This window comes from Cheilinus undulatus, linkage group 5 (genome assembly GCF_018320785.1).
Source record: "Cheilinus undulatus linkage group 5, ASM1832078v1, whole genome shotgun sequence".
In the NCBI taxonomy this organism is placed as follows: domain Eukaryota; kingdom Metazoa; phylum Chordata; class Actinopteri; order Labriformes; family Labridae; genus Cheilinus; species Cheilinus undulatus.
The window spans coordinates 2,690,771-2,706,606 of NC_054869.1; the positions used below are offsets into that span (position 1 = coordinate 2,690,771).

Below are 15,836 nucleotides of genomic sequence, written 5' to 3' on the forward strand. Positions count from 1 at the left end.
TCCCATACCCACACCATTCTGTTATGTCCCCCCAAAACAAATAACTATATGCACACACACATAGACATACACCAATATACACACACAATCACATATCTATACACACATGCAACCACACACACAAAACATAGCCCTTCAACACCCTCAAATTTAAAACATCCAAATATTATAAGTTCCTGCCTGTCTCTCTTTGTCTCTGCCCTGTCTTGTTGCAACTGTTTGTATTGTTTGAATTGCAAATGTTTTGTCCCCCACTTGTCTTGTTATGTCTTGCATCACCCAATTAAAAACAAACTAACTAACTAACTAACTAACTAACTAACTAACTAACTAACTAACCCTGCTCAACCAAAGAGCCAAATTGTTGAAAAATACCTTTGCAAGACCCACAATCTAAGTGGTAAAAAGTGGCAGAAACGGCTTGAGGTAGCAATAAAAATGAGTTAAAGGTGGGAAAAATTGTCAAAAAGCAGCAAAAACTGGTGAGAAGTGACAAAAAATAATGAGCACAGGTGACAAAAAATGGTCAAAAAGTGGCAAAAAGTTGGCAATAAAATGAGTGAACAGAGACTGAAATGGGCATAAAGCAGTCAAGAGTGGCAAAAATGGGCAAAAAATAGGAAACAAGTGGTATTTGATGGCTTAAGGTAGCTTAAATGGGTGAAAAGTAGCAAAAAATGAATAAAAGTTGCAATAAGAACTGCCAAGATGGGCAAAAAACCAGGAAACAAGTGGTGTTAATTGCTAAAGGTAGCTTAAATGGGCAAAACGTGGTGCAAAAAGTGTGAAAAGGGCAAAAATTAGATAGAAGTAGCAAAAAAATGGATAAAAGTTGCAAAAAGTCGTGGCAAATGGGCAAAAAATAGAAAACAAGTGGTGTTAATGGCTAAAGGTAGCTTAAATGGGTGAAAAGTAGCAAAAAATGGATAAAAGTGGCAAAAAGTTGGCAATAAAATGAGTGAACAGAGACTGAAATGGACATAAAGCAGTCAAGAGTGGCAAAAATGGGCAAACAATTTGAAACTAGTGGTATTTGATGGCTAAAGGTAGCTTAAATGGGTGAAAAGTGGCAAAAAAATGGTGGAATTGGCAAAAAAAGTTTCCCTTGTTCAAGATTTTCTAGGGGAATAATGTTTAAAATGTAGACATAAAAGAGAGCAGAGCCAAACATTGAGCATCACTGTTCTAAATAAAACCGAGACAAAAGGTTAAAGTGCAGCTGTTTAATTCCATCTCAAAAGAGGAGTTAAATGCGTAGTGCTTTTGTTTTGAAAGGACCAGCCGGAAGTGTAGTTTGCCATGCTCGTGCTGAGCCTGACTTGAAGCCGTTCCCTGACTTCCTGCTCTAACTCCGGGGCTGATCGCTGCTCCGCCGGCGGACTGACGGAGGATGACAGTCCCGTCCCGACCTCTCCCGCCGCTCGGTGACTCCTTCTCCTCCTCCTCTGCTCCACACTGAGTCTCATACCAGGACAGCTGGATTCTCAGGGGCCAGGAGAGACACGTCTGCACTGCTGACTGCTGGGATGCTCGGTACCGGGACTGGTCTTATTCCCGGCAGGTTGTTTGGATGCAGTCACCGCAGGCCACCTCCACCGCTCGGTACATTTAGGACACAGTGAGGCGGGAGAAGAGGAGCAAAGATGGGCTTCATGCACCAGCTCCATCTGCTGCTGTGGAAGAACATCTCTCTGAAGAGGAGGGGGCCGGTAAGAGCACACATGCCATCATGAATTACATAAGACCCATGAATGTGTTGGAGAGCAGACGGGCGGCGGTTCATCCTCATTCTCCGCTCCGGGTCTGAGCTCCCAGCAGAGGATCCGAGCCTCAGAACGCTGCAGTGAGCTTAAGGACGAGCAGGAGGATGAGGATGATGATGAAGAGGGAGTTTCAGCTCTGCTGATCCCCATCTCTGCATGTTGTCAAACAGGTTGTTGTGCTGAGGAAAACAACTGTTGTGTAATCAAGGTTCAGACTGTAAAGGCCCTGACAGTAGAGAAGAGGAGGATGGGCTGTCTGAGGTGAAGATCATTAACAGGCATTAGTTAATATGGTAGGCCTTTACAAGGTGATAGGGCTGGGTCATTTATCACCTTTTCAGTTCAGAAACTCATTACAACCCTAATTCCAAAAACACTGAGACACTGTTTAAAATGTAATTGAAACAAAGTCAGTGACTGTGAGATCTCATAAATCCATATTTTATTTACAATAGAACAGAAACTGCACATCGAATGTTCAGACTTTTTTTCCATTTCATGAATATATAGCACATTTTGAATTTGATGGCAGTAAAACATCTGAGAAAAGTAGGGACAGGGACAGATCTATTGGTGAAAGGTCTGGACTGCAGGCAGACCAGTTCAGGACCTGAGCTCTTGTCCCGTGAAGCCATGCTGTTGTGATGGATGTGGTTTAGCATGGTCTTGCTGAAATAGTCGAGGCCTTCCCTGACAGAGACATTGTCTGGAAGGGAGCTTATGTTGCTCTGAAACCTCTCTCTACTTTTCAGCATTGTTAGTTACAATGTCAAATAGCACAGTGGTTCTCAACTGGTGGGTTGGAACCCAAAGTGGGTCTCGGAGCAGTTTTCAGTGGGTCGCGAATGTGTGTCTGTAAAAAAATGGTGTCTAGGGGCGTGCTGGTAGTCAAGTGGTTAAGGCGTGCACCATGTACGCAGGCGACCCAGGTTCAAATCTGGCCTGTGGCGCTATCTCCTGCATGTCTTTCCCCGCTCTCCTCCCTGTTTCAGACCCTATCCACTATCCTCTCTCTAATAAAGGCACAAAAAAGCCCAAAAATAAATCTTAAAAAAATGGTGTCTAAAGTCTATGATGAACGTGCAACATACCTTTAATTTCCCTTTGTTTTATTGGGTAATTGGTAAATGTAAATGTTAAATCAATATTTAGACTTATTTATCTTCTTGCAATAAAAATGCTGCTTTTAACAAGATGATGAGGTTATTTCTCAAGATCTCTGGCTAAAATGTACACAATATCACAGGGACAGGGGGTGTAAAAACATGTCAGTTTTGGTTTTCTTCCTATCATAAATTCTGTTCCTCCAAGGTCTCAAGGTTTTATTTAATTCAGGTGCATTGTTGATTTGGGTCACAATTTATCATTAGAGATATTGGTGGGTCCTGAACCTGGACCAGTTGAAAACCACTGATTTAGCAGAAGCTTTTATCCAAAGCAACATACATACAGATAGACAGGTGATCCAAGAGTTAAGGATCTTTCCTGAGGGCCCAAACTGGATATTGTTCTGTACTGTCTGGGATTTGAACCATCAACCCTCCTGAACAAGAGTCAGTGGTGCAACCCACTGAGCTGTCTAGGGAGATAGTGGTTTTCCAGATGTTGGAGCTGCCCACACCATAGGCACTAATGCAACCCCCCTACCATCAGAGATGCAGGCTCTAGAACTGAGCCAGGAGAACAGGCTGGATGCACCCTCTCCTCTTTAATCCACAGGACATGGCGTCTGTGGTCTCTAGGCCTGGGCGATAAATATCATTTCACAGTATTTTTCTTGCCTTTGACTGTTACCAGTATTACATTAGAAAATTAAAAAGAGATCATGCTTTCTGGGGCTGCACGGTGGTGCAGGGGTTAGCTTTGTTGCCTCACAACAAGAAGGTCCCTGGTTTGCTTCCTGATCAAGTGTGGAGTTTCTGTGTGAAGTTTGCATGTTCTCTCAGTGCATGCGTGGGTTCTCCCCAGGTTCCTCCCACCAAAGACATGCTCGTTAGGTTAAGTGGTAACTCTAAAATTGGCCTAGGTGTGAGTGTGAGTGTTCCTGGTTGTCTGTCTCTGTACGTCAGCCCTGTGATTGACTGGCGACCAGTCCAGGGTGTACCCCACCTCTTGCCCAATGACAACTGGGAAAGGCTCCAGCCCCCATGTGACCCCGAACGGGATAAGCAATATAGAAAATGGATGGATGGATGATTCATCTGACCACAGAACAGTTTTCCATGTTTCCTCAGTCCATGTCAAATGAGCTCTGGTCCAGGGAAGGCGGTAGTGTTTCTGGATCCTGTTCACATATGGCTTCTTGTCTCCATAATCCAGCTTTAACTGTCATTTATGGATGGCACGGCCAACTGTGTTGACAGACAGTGATTTCTAAACCCATATACCAGCGCTTATATATTATCCTTGCGTGCCATGGCACGGCTGACACAGGGCTGGTATCGCGGTATGGTCTTCTGTAAATGTGCATCCCTGTACTATGACCCAAGACTCAAATTCTGCTTTCTGTGTGTAGATCCGTGATGAGAAATGATTAATGTGCACTGCGTCGTGCAGCAGCAACGACAGACACATTTAAAACCAACCAAGGTTTTTAAAAACGTTAAATCTTTATGCCTTTTCATGTAGAAAAAGTTAACTGTGTTTGGTGGTTATCTTAGGCGCTGAAGTAGTTTGTCATGTTTTTATAAGCTTCCTGTGAAGTGAAACTGCTGCTAGATCAACCTCGCCATTGAAGCACAACATGGAAATAAATTATAATGCTGAAAGCACATGGCACATTACCTCACATTCCCAGATCCTCGATGACAATAGTTGATTATCATTAGGGATGCACTGATCCACCTTTTCTGGTCCCGATACCGATACCTGGGCTTTGGGTATCGACCGATACCGGTACTGATCCGATACCAGTGTTAGAAGAATAACCTGCATGCCCTACTGTAAGATAAGACTGGTAATTGTTTTGGGTAAAAGGCAAAGAATGAGTACATACAGATTACTGAAGTTGATATTTATTTAAACTATAAAGTGTTTAAATGTTTACCAGGAGTTTGGTAAAAACAATGCTTCAGAACTTACAGAAATTACTATTCAATTGTAAACTTTTATACCCTGTAGACTGGTAATGCAGCAAAAAACAAAGAAAGTGCATCAGAGGTAACATTCAAGTACAGAACTATATTACACAAGTGTTTTAACCACATACTGTAAACAAAGTGTCAAATCTGTGAGAAAATAGTGCAAACAACCTTGTAAAAAAGGCTTAGAGCTGGTTTCCTGGATCGGCACCATCGATCGGCCCTTTCCCATTGATACCTGATCCAGCTTTGAGGGGCTTTCCACCACTTTCTTTCTGCCTGTTGTTGCCGTGTCTAAACCAATTCTTGCCACTTAAGCCTAAAGTTGCCTCTGTTGACCTATTATTGCCACTATTAACCACTTTTAACACCCAATTTTCCCCATTTTAACCATATTTCACTACTTGATACACTAATTCTTGCCACTTTAACAAATTTTTCCTGTATCTGCCTTTTTTCTTTCTTAGTTAACCCTTTATTGCCAGTTTGTATTAATTTTTCACCCAATTTTGCCAAATTTCCACCCATTTTTGCCAATTTAAAGCCACTTCAGCCATTTGTTAACTCCCTTTTTACCACTACTTAAGCCCATTTTTCCACTTTAACCCATTTTTGCCTTTTTGGTCATTTTTTTGCCATTCTCATCAAATTTTTGCCACTTCTAACTGATTTCTGCTACTTTAAAAATCCAATTTCACCACCTTTTCCACCATTTTTTTCCCATTATTAACCCATTTGAGCTATTTTATACCCATGTTAATTCTTTTTTCAACAAAAGGGTTTTACATTTTTAAGAGGGCTATTTACTACACAATGATTAAAAAACATTTGTTTCTTTGATAAGAGGGGTTCTTTTTTCAGGTTAAATATAAGATATGGATATCACAGCTTAACTTTACAATGGACCATGATTTTGCTGACTTCCATGGTTTGGCTGGGTCCCAGAGACCTTCCCCTTATCCCCCCTTATGGACAGCCTTGTCTGCACATGACTATTCTTAATTGTGCATGGCCAACCACCTTTAGGTGCAGTGAGGGTCCCCAGTCTCTGGCAACTTTATTTTGGGGGTCACGGGCTGAAAAGGTTGAGAATCGCTGGCATAGAACACACTTCCATGATTTGGTACCAGATCTAGGCAAGAAAGTAAATGCTTGGACTAAAAGTAAAGACTAAAATGTGAAGACTTTTTATGGACTAAAACTAGACTAAAACTAGAAAAGAAAGAAATGACTAAAATGTGACTAAAACTAAAATGCATTTTATTTAAAGACTAAAACTAAAATTGGAAATAGCTGCCAAAATGAACACTGCTGCAAGCGCTCTGTAGACCTTCCCTTATAAATGCTGTTATTTTTAAACTCAAAGCATTTTGACAAAGGAGGGCACTCTGCTAGCTGTGCTTCTGCATGCACTAGGGCTGAATGATTTGAAAAAAATAATCTAATTGGTATTTTTTTCCCCAATATTGTGATTGCGATTTAATATGTGATTATTCTTGGATTAATTTTATGTATTTTTTGACAAATTCAAGCAATAAATAATTTCATAAATAAGACCATGTATATAGAAAATGATGAAATTATTTCAGAAGCAATTACTCCATAGTATCATGAATCTGAGTATGGGGGTGAAACAAGCTTTAAGCTATAAAGGAGGCGGCTGGGGTGGGGGAGGTGAGGCTGGCTACCAGCTGAGGTATGACTTTCATGAAGTAACGCTAGGCTTCATCAATTTTAGATTGAATGAGCAAACAATTTTTGCTCATATTGCAAATGTAATGTAATTTGCCTTGTTTAAAGACATTATCATTTTCATGTCACTCATTTTGATTAAGAAAAACATACATAAAACATTTTTGTAAACCATTATGAAAAATGACACTTGAATGTTTGCATAATGTGGATAAAATCTCTGCAGAAATGAATTAATTAAACTGGTATTTTGACACATTTCAAGTTAAAGAAATATTGCAACTCCTGCGATTTGAAAATTGCAGCAGGCCATATTGTGATTTAATCTAGTTTGTGATTAATTTCCCAGCCCTAGCGTGCACGCTGACAAGTGCCTGTGTTTTTGAACACCTGGCAGTGATACTGTATCCTCTGGCAACACTCAGGTAATATGACTGTGTCTGAAAATATTGAAAAAATATGGGTGTATGAGATTCGAAAATAATTGCATTCTGTTTCTACGTATTTTCCTGTAAAGCCCAGTTCAGACCAAAGATTCACGATACGACAAGACAGTTTTAGAATGTCGCTGGCGAGAGCCACGGCAGTGTGAAGCGAGCGTTGTAGCTCGAATGAAGCCGTCTGATGTAGTCGCCTGTCAAGTTGGAGTGAGTAGGTCTTAGAACACAGCAAGCAGAGAAATGTGAAAATGAAAATATAAATCTAGTTTTGAAAGGCTGTATACGCCGATTCTGTCAGACACTCATGCAGTTAATTTTAGAAAGATCTCTTTTCTCATCGATCCTCCTGATACTTGTCATCACTATCACAGCAGTGAAATTTCACAGCACATATAAACACAAAAATGCTTTTCTAGATCAGTCTTGTTATTACAAAGATACACTATATTGCCAAAAGTATTTGCTCACCTGCCTTGACTCACATAAGAACTTACTGTAAGTGACATCCCATTCTTAATCCATAGGGTTTAATATGACGTCGGTCCACCCTTTGCAGCTAGAACAGCTTCAACTCTTCTGGGAAGGCTTTCCACAAGGTTTAGGAGTGTGTTTATGGGAATTTGTGACCATTCTTTCAGAAAGCACATTTGTGAGGTCACACACTGATGTTGGACAAGAAGGCCTGGCTCTCAGTCTCCGCTCTAATTCATCCCAAAGGTGTTTTATCGGGTTGAGGTCAGGACTCTGTGCAGGCCAGTCAAGTTCATCCACCCCGAACTCTCTCATCCATGTCTTTATGGACCTTGCTTTGTGCACTGGTGCACAGTCATGTTGGAACAGGAAGGGGACATCCCAAACTGTTCCCACAAAGTTGGGAGCATGGAGTTGTCCAAAATCTCTTGGTATGCTGAAGCATTCAGAGTTCCTTTCACTGGAACTAAGGGGCCAAGCCCAGCTCCTGAAAAACAAGCCCACACCATAATACCCCCTACACCAAACTTTACACTTGGCACAATGCAGTCAGAGAAGTACCGTTCTCCTGGCAACCACTAAACCCAGACTCATCCATCAGATTGCCAGATGGAGAAGTGCAATTGGTCACTCCAGAGAAGGCGTCTCCACTGCTCTAGAGTCCAGTGGCGGCGTGCTTTTACAGCACTGCATCTGACGCTTGGCATTGCACTTGGTGATGTATGGCTTGGATGCAGCTGCTTGGCCATGGAAACCCATTCCATGAAGCTCTCTATGCACTGTTCTTGAGCTAATCTGAAGGCCACATGAAGTTTGGAGGTCTGTAGTGATTGACTCTGCAGAAAGTTGGCGACCTCTGCGCACTATGCACCTCAGCATCCGCTGACCCCGCTCCGTCATTTTATGTGGCCTACCACTTCGTGGCTGAGTTGCTGTTGTTCCCAATCACTTCCACTTTGTTATAATACCACTGCAGTTGACTGTGGGATATTTAGGAGCCAGAAAATTTCACCACTGGACTTGTTGCACAGGTGGCATCCTATCACAGTACCACGCTGGAATTCACTGAGCTTCTTAGAGCAAGCTGTTCTTTCACAATGTTTGCAGAAACAGTCTGCATGCCTCGGTGCTTGATTTTATACACCTGTGGCCATGGAAGTGATTGGAACACCTGATTTCAATTATTTGGATGGGTGAGTGAATACTTTTGGCAATATAGTGTATCTGAGAATAATTAATCATATTCATCTCCTACAGCCTTGAGTTTCTCGTGGACTGTCCCGTAAAGTGCAACACTTCTTTCTTGTGAGCGCAGCCAAATAAAATAAAGAAAAACCTTTTCTAAATAATGTTTCTATTTCAGTTTATCACATCTATCAGCTTCTTTGAAATAATCAGGCTTAAATCAATCTTTTTAATGATTTAACAGGAAACCTTCAGCCTGCCACACTCCTCCCTCCTCCATCAGCTGCACATCAGACTTAACATCTGATGGAGGAGACGGCAGTTTTAAGGCTGAGATTTAAGTGTGTGAACTTAAAGGGGTGATCATGACGACAAAAAACAAAACAAAACCAGTGAATGTGCAGTACCATCCCTCTTTTAGAGACAGATTTTTTGTGCACTAACTTAGGTAAATCTCTTTAAAGTGAGTGTCTATGAGAGTCGTTAGCATGGGAACGATGCATTGTCTCCTTCAGTTGCAGCAATCTGAACTGGGGGGATGTTTAGAGTGTCACAGAGTGGAACGTTGTGAGCAGTTGCAAGTTTCAGCTGGTCTCATCATGAATCTTTGGTCTGAACTAGGCTTAACAGCGCCCCAACTTTTGTGGATTTGAGGTTGTATTTATTACCAGTTTGTTTTTTGTTTTTTTTTAAAGATAATTTTGGGGGATTTTTCCTTTGTAATGATAGAATAGTTGGAGAGAGACAATAAATATGGGCAGACAGGGACTGGGAATAATCATTGTTCACAGCACTGGGATTGATCTTGTGACAGTGCATCAAGGTGTCTGGGCGCCTGCTGAGCTAAACTAGCACCCATTAGCTAAGTTTATATATTAGGGGTGTAGCGGTTCACAGAGATCACAGTTCTGTTTGGGTTTGGTTCATTGATAAAAACAATTTCCAGATTTATAGATGTTGCGACTGTGTGCTCTTTGCTCTCTGAGTTTGATGTGTGTAATAACAGCAGCTAACTCTGAGTTCTCACTTTGCACAGTGTCTCTGCCCGCCTGTCTGGGGTGGTGACATATGATGCGTGCTGCATTGGATCGTCTTGGTTTGTCTTGAGCATAGCGTTGCTGCAGTTTTTCTTAGAACAGATAAACAGCTTGTTTAAAGATGTGTTTAGACTCAGAACTCGCTTGTTTCAGTCCCTACTGACTCAAAGAAAGAGGCAGTAAAGTCTTTAGCTGAGTAAACTCACCAGTACAGGTACTAAAGCTAAGCTGACTTTATAATCATACTATCATTGAGTTCCTCATGATTAAAGTATGTATGTTATTTTTTCTTAAAGGGATATTTCAGTGTTTTTGAAGGTGAGTATAAGAGAGTCCTTCTTAGAGGAGCAATATTCGCTGAAATCACTGGAGACTAATCGCTAGGTATGGTCCAACTTAAAAAAAATACTGAAATATCCCTTTTAAATGCTTTAACTGTGAACGTTGTCATTAGGAAATTTGCTTTAGTCATTAGCAGCTAAGCAGGGTAGAGATGAAACTTGAAACTGTGGGTCCAGTTACAAAGACATGAATTCAAAAAGACTTTAAAAAACATTTTTCTGTGACCTTATGCTCAGAATGACTTCAGTCTGACATCAAAGGTTTGTTTTTGGGGAGAAGCTTTCTGCATTATCTGCTAAATGCTATGATATAATACTGTTACCATAAAGGGCAAGAAAAATACAAAAAATATCTAGGCTATATCATTCAGAAAAAAGCCAGACTGAAATTCAGAATTGATGAGTTTCCCTGCACTGCACTATACTGTACATGATTGTTTTCATATTGAAAGGCTGCCAGGGTTGAGACATTTACAAACACTCCCTTGCTCTCTCTTTCTCTTGCAGCAGCTTTTGGCTGAAAACATGACTCAGGGTTTCTTTTTTCAAAGCTCTGGTACTTTTGATACTCTCGATTGTTAAATTAACTGTTTTTAAAGTATTGTATGGTGTAAAGAGATAGTTGCATCTTACATCATATTCAGACTGAGTGTGTCAGCCGATAAAACATGTTCAAATATGCTGTGACTCGTGTAAACGCCCTTCTCCAGATGTGTGGTGCAGTGTGACGTGACGACCCTGACATTGTGAATCCCTTAAGCCGTGCTGGGTCTATTATTAGCCATCAGAAAGCCTAATGCCTGTCAGCTGCTTTATTTTGGTGATGTTTGTGCTGTTTTTTTTTTTCAAGCCAAAGCCGGATCTGTCCTCAGGCAGCCTGATTTTTATCTCTGCCTCATGCCTTTGCTGGTGTCCTGATGGAGGGGTGGTGTTTGTGTATAGGGATGAGGATGGAGGGGGGAGCAGCTATTTTTAGCCCTTCTACCTTCCTACATCACAGTGGGAGGAGGCACGTGCAGTGCATTGGGGAGCCTCTGTAATAATAATAGCAGCAGCTGCGTCATTCCTGTCTGTAGATTTATAATCAGGCCGCTGTGGTTCGGCTGGCTGAAGCTGTTCTCAGGATTGATGATGAGAGCAGAACATCCACTCAGCACTGAGCTCACAGAGAGCTTCAGTCCCATATGCTGGACCACTTAGATATAAAGCTCATGCATTAATTAGAGGAGCATCCAGGCCCTGATATAAGGATTATATATGGATTTACTTTGAAAAGAACATGTAAGACTTCTCTGTGAGAAACATGCTGCACACAGGAGCTTAAGATGGGTTCAGTGGCATCAGGCTTTTACAGATATAAGGTACTGTTGCTATGTTAAACTTAAATACAGCAGAAACTATTCATTTTGCCTCTAGACCAGTGTTACTCAACCCTGCTCAGCCAAAGAGCCAAACTGTTGAAAAATATGTTTGCAAGAGCCACAACCTAAGTGGTGAAAAGTGGCAATTAAAATAGGTTAAAGGTGACAAAAATGGTCAAAAGGCAGCAAACACTGAGAGAGAATTGGCAAAAATGGGTGGGAAGTGACCAAAGAATGAGTTAAGAGTGCTAAAATGTTGCAAAAAATAAGTGACTAGTGACTAAGAAAACTATAATGAGAAGTTGAACCACTGAAACAGCCCTGAACAAAAGTACGTACCCTGTGTGTTTTGGTCTGATAATATGTTCACACGTTGGTTTAAATGGCTTGTATCAGTAGGCGTCCACACTGTCACATGTTTGCATATAGAAAGTGTCTGTGTTTAAAAAGTCAGTGAGTCTCAGGGCTCTTGACAGACCTCTGCACATTTCCTCGAGTGCTGCACTGACTTTGCTGGAATATGGGTGAGCTGAAGCAGTTCTGTCAGGAAGAATGGTCCAAAATTCCTCCTGAACTTTGAGCAGGTCTCAGCAGCTACTGAAAACACTTGGTTGAGGTAAATGCTGCCGAAGGAGATTCAACGAGTTATTAAATCCAGGGTTCACTTCCTTTATCCAGCAGCACTGTTCAATAAAAATACTGCACTGTTCATTTCACTTTTTACTGAAATTTTAAAAAATCCAAATTTCCATAAAATTTAACAAATATACTTTTAGTACCTCATTTCATTCATTAGGTGTTTTTGGTAACTGATAATCCACTTGAGGACATTTTTATCATTTATCAGATTGTATTCAGAAGTTTTTTTTGAGTAATTTATTGAGCATATTGATTAGATAGAGGTATCATAAAAGTATGTATCAAATATGCGACAACAGGCATTAAGGGGTTAATCACTTGTGTAGTAAATAGCCTTCTTAAAAATGTAAATCCTTTTTTGTTGAAAAAAGAATCAACATAAAAATGTAAAAAATAAAATTAAATACATAAAAATAACACAAAAAAACCAAAATAAATAAATAATTAAAAAATAAAATAAAAATAAATTAACATAAAATAGCTCAAACAGGTAAATAATGGGAAAAAGTGGTGGGAAAGGTGGTGAAATTGTATTTTTAAAGTAGCAGAAATGAGTTACAAGTGGCAAAAATTAGATACAAATGGCAAAAAGTTACCAAAAATGGGTTAAAGTGGAAACAATGGGAATAAACAGTGGTAAAAAGGGTGTTAACAAATGGCTTGAAATTGGCAAAAACGGGTGGAAATTTGGTGAAATGGGATGAAAAATTGATATAAACTGGCAACAAAAGGGTTAACTGAGAAAGAAAAGAAGGCAGATATAGAAAAAAAATTGGTTAAACTGGCAAGAAATATATCAAGTAGTGAAATATGTTAAAATGGGGAAAACTGGGTGTTAGGGTTAGGTTAAAAGTGGTTAATAGTGGCAATAATGTGTCAACAGAGGCAACTTTAGGCTTAAGTGGCAAGAATTGGTTCAGACATGGCAACAACAGGCAGAAAGAAAGTGGTGGAAAGGGTTTAAAATGGGCAAAATAGGTGTTAAATGGCAAAAATGTGTTGAAATTGATGGGGAAAAATAATGATAAGGTGTTCAAATTAGGCAAAAATTGGTGCAATGGGGCAACAGTGAAATTAATAAATCTTAGTTTCTTTTAGAGCATCTGGAGACCCCCTCTTGGTGTCCGGCAACCCCCAAGGGGGTCCTGACCCCAAGGTTGAGAACCACTGCCTTAAAAGACTGAAAGAGATGACAGAAAATTACTGAAATGACTTTTAAAATCAATGTCAAAAAAGCAGAATAACATCAATGACGGGGATTAAATAGAGCTGATAATGAGGAAACTCAGACAGTCCTGCTGCTCTCATGTAAAACTTTTTATTTTAATACAGTTTTTTTCAAAGTCCTGGCACGGATGGCAATGTTTCAACATCTGAAATCAGTGAGATCTTTTAATGACTGATTCAGTCTTGTTTAACCAGAACATTTGTGCGTTGCTGGTCCTCATACGGTTGTTCATCCTGATACTTCCTCAGTGCTGCTTGTTTGCACAGCTGCTGCAGGAAATTTGTGTGTAACCAAATAAGCCGACCATGGGAGTGGCACACATGAGGAAAACAGTTCGTAGAGACTGCAGCCAGTGTTTTCCCCTAGGTTTACCCAGTATGGCCCTTTGCTCCCTGGAGGGGCACCTTTTCAATTTTCTTTGTTTGATTTCCAACAGTACTTTTGATACTACAATTATGGCTTGGTAATGCAGTGGCCAGAAAACGTGTGAGTCCTTTGAAATTCTTAACTACTGGTGCTAGCATCCTGGCTAACAGTTACCTCATTAAGAGCTTTAAAGCATGGCGAGCTATTATTGGGTTGAAATTGGTGCTGAAATTATTAATTCATGCTATTTTTAACCAAGTTAATTAGTTTTTCTACATATTTTTTCCTCTTCTTTTGACAGCATTAACCCTTTTGCTGCTTTTTTTTAATCATTTCTTATTGCTACTTTTGTTCCATTGTTGCTACTTTTTTGGAATTTTTTACCACATTTAGCCAATTTTGGCAACGTTTTTGCCACTTTTCACCCAATTTTGCTGCTGTTTGTCCATTTTTTCCCATCACTTCACTCCTATTTTGCCACTTTTTTGACACTTTCAACCCATTTTTGCCACCGTTTTGCCAATTTTTGCCCACTTTTGCCTTTGTTTGACCACTTTTTTGCCCCAATTTTGCCCTTTTTTAAAAATCACTTTTAGCCCATTTTTACCACCTTTTTAAAACATTTAATCTTTTAAGGCCACTTGTAACCCATTTTTGCCACTATTTTGACACTTTCAACAAGTTTTTACCAATTTCAACCCATTGTTTGGCCACTTTTCAACCAGTTTTCCCCATTTCTGATTTTATATTGCCACTTTTTCCCCAATTTTGTCATGTTTTTTCATCATTTTTAACCCATTTTTGCCCCTTTTTTGCCATCTCCGTGGTCTTCTCCCCTTTATCTCCTCTTATAGGCCACCTTGACTGTAACATTATTTAAAAAGTCTATTTCTTGAATTGATTTAAATATGGTTTGCCTTGAGATTTTGGCTTAACCTTAGGTTAGGGCTGGGCAATAAATTGGGGTTTTTGGAAAATCCAGATTTTGAAAATTGAAAATCAAAATTCTCTGTTAAACTTTACTGCTGTTATACCGAAGTCAAAGCTCCTGTAAGAAGTTTTAATTTTATGTTAGTTCTGGCAACCCTGTAAACAAAATGATCCATTTTTGGCTTACAAATTGCTAATGTGTATCCACAGTGATCTCAAATAAAGAAAAACATCCTGCTCAGTTTTAATAATCATATTCATTCTGAATACTTTTAGTAGAAATTGAAATTAAATGTAGTTTTGTTCCACTTGCCAACATATGTTTTCTTTTTTGACACTGGTTCTGTAGCAGAAATGACAAGAAGTCGAATACGGAAATAATCAATATTCCTCTGATGTTCTTGTTTACTTGCATACATCATGGAGAGACATTAGCGTTACTTTCTGTCTGTTTCTTAAGCAGATGAAAACTTTCAGTGTCTGAATGTTCGTGTAAATAACGCTGATTAGTTCCTTTTTCAAAGACAACGTTTAAAGCTCACACTTTGACCTTTAAAGGAACAGTCAGTTCAATTTTGTTACAAATAAACATTATTATTATTATCATTATTATTATTGTTATTATTATTATTATTATTATTGTAGTTGTTGATAAAAGTAAACCCATTTGAGTGTTTTTCTTTTTCATTAGGAAAAATATATGTATATATATATATATATATAAAAATCTTGAGTCGAGTTTGGTGTGAAAAAAATCGGAGATTCAAGTTTTTAAGCGTAACGCCCAGCCCTACCTTAGTTGTGCCTTGGGTGAAAAAGTTTGAAAATCACTGTTATAACCAACACAATATGAAATTAAACTAGGGGCTGGACAATTTTGAAAAAATATCTAATTTTGTTGATTTCGACTCATTTTTATGATATGACCTGTTGTATCAAAGAGAATGATAAATTTAATATAATAATGATATTCAACAAGAAAAACATACAAAAATGAAGAAATTAGGATGTTTTTTGTGCACTATTCTAAAAATATTCATATATAGAATGATTGTATATGTAATGCATAATGTCTCTGCGGCCAAAAAAGTTCTAAACTGTGATTTTGACACAAATTTCAGGTTAAAGAAATATTGCAGCTTCTGGGATTTGAAAATTGCAGCAGGTCATATTGTGATTTAATCTAATTTGCAATTAATTTCCCAGCCCTATGTAAAAGTAAATGTAGTCGTGTTGTTTAAGTGAAAAGTTAAGCTGTTTATCTCAGTAAATATGAATTTGCCTACTCGTTGCTCTGCTAGAT

General features: G+C 39.3%; 1 protein-coding gene across 2 annotated transcripts in view; it reads left to right on the forward strand.

Moving 5' to 3' along the window:
- The first annotated feature begins 1,338 nt into the window (after nt 1-1,338).
- abca2 (ATP-binding cassette, sub-family A (ABC1), member 2) overlaps nt 1,339-15,836 on the forward strand; it is a 144,187-nt gene continuing 129,689 nt past the window's right edge. For both annotated transcript variants that reach the window (XM_041786929.1, XM_041786930.1), the window contains exon 1: nt 1,339-1,709. In XM_041786929.1, coding sequence (XP_041642863.1) covers nt 1,644-1,709 — 66 coding nt within the window. In that variant the 5' untranslated portion in view covers nt 1,339-1,643. The remainder of the gene's footprint in view (nt 1,710-15,836) is intronic.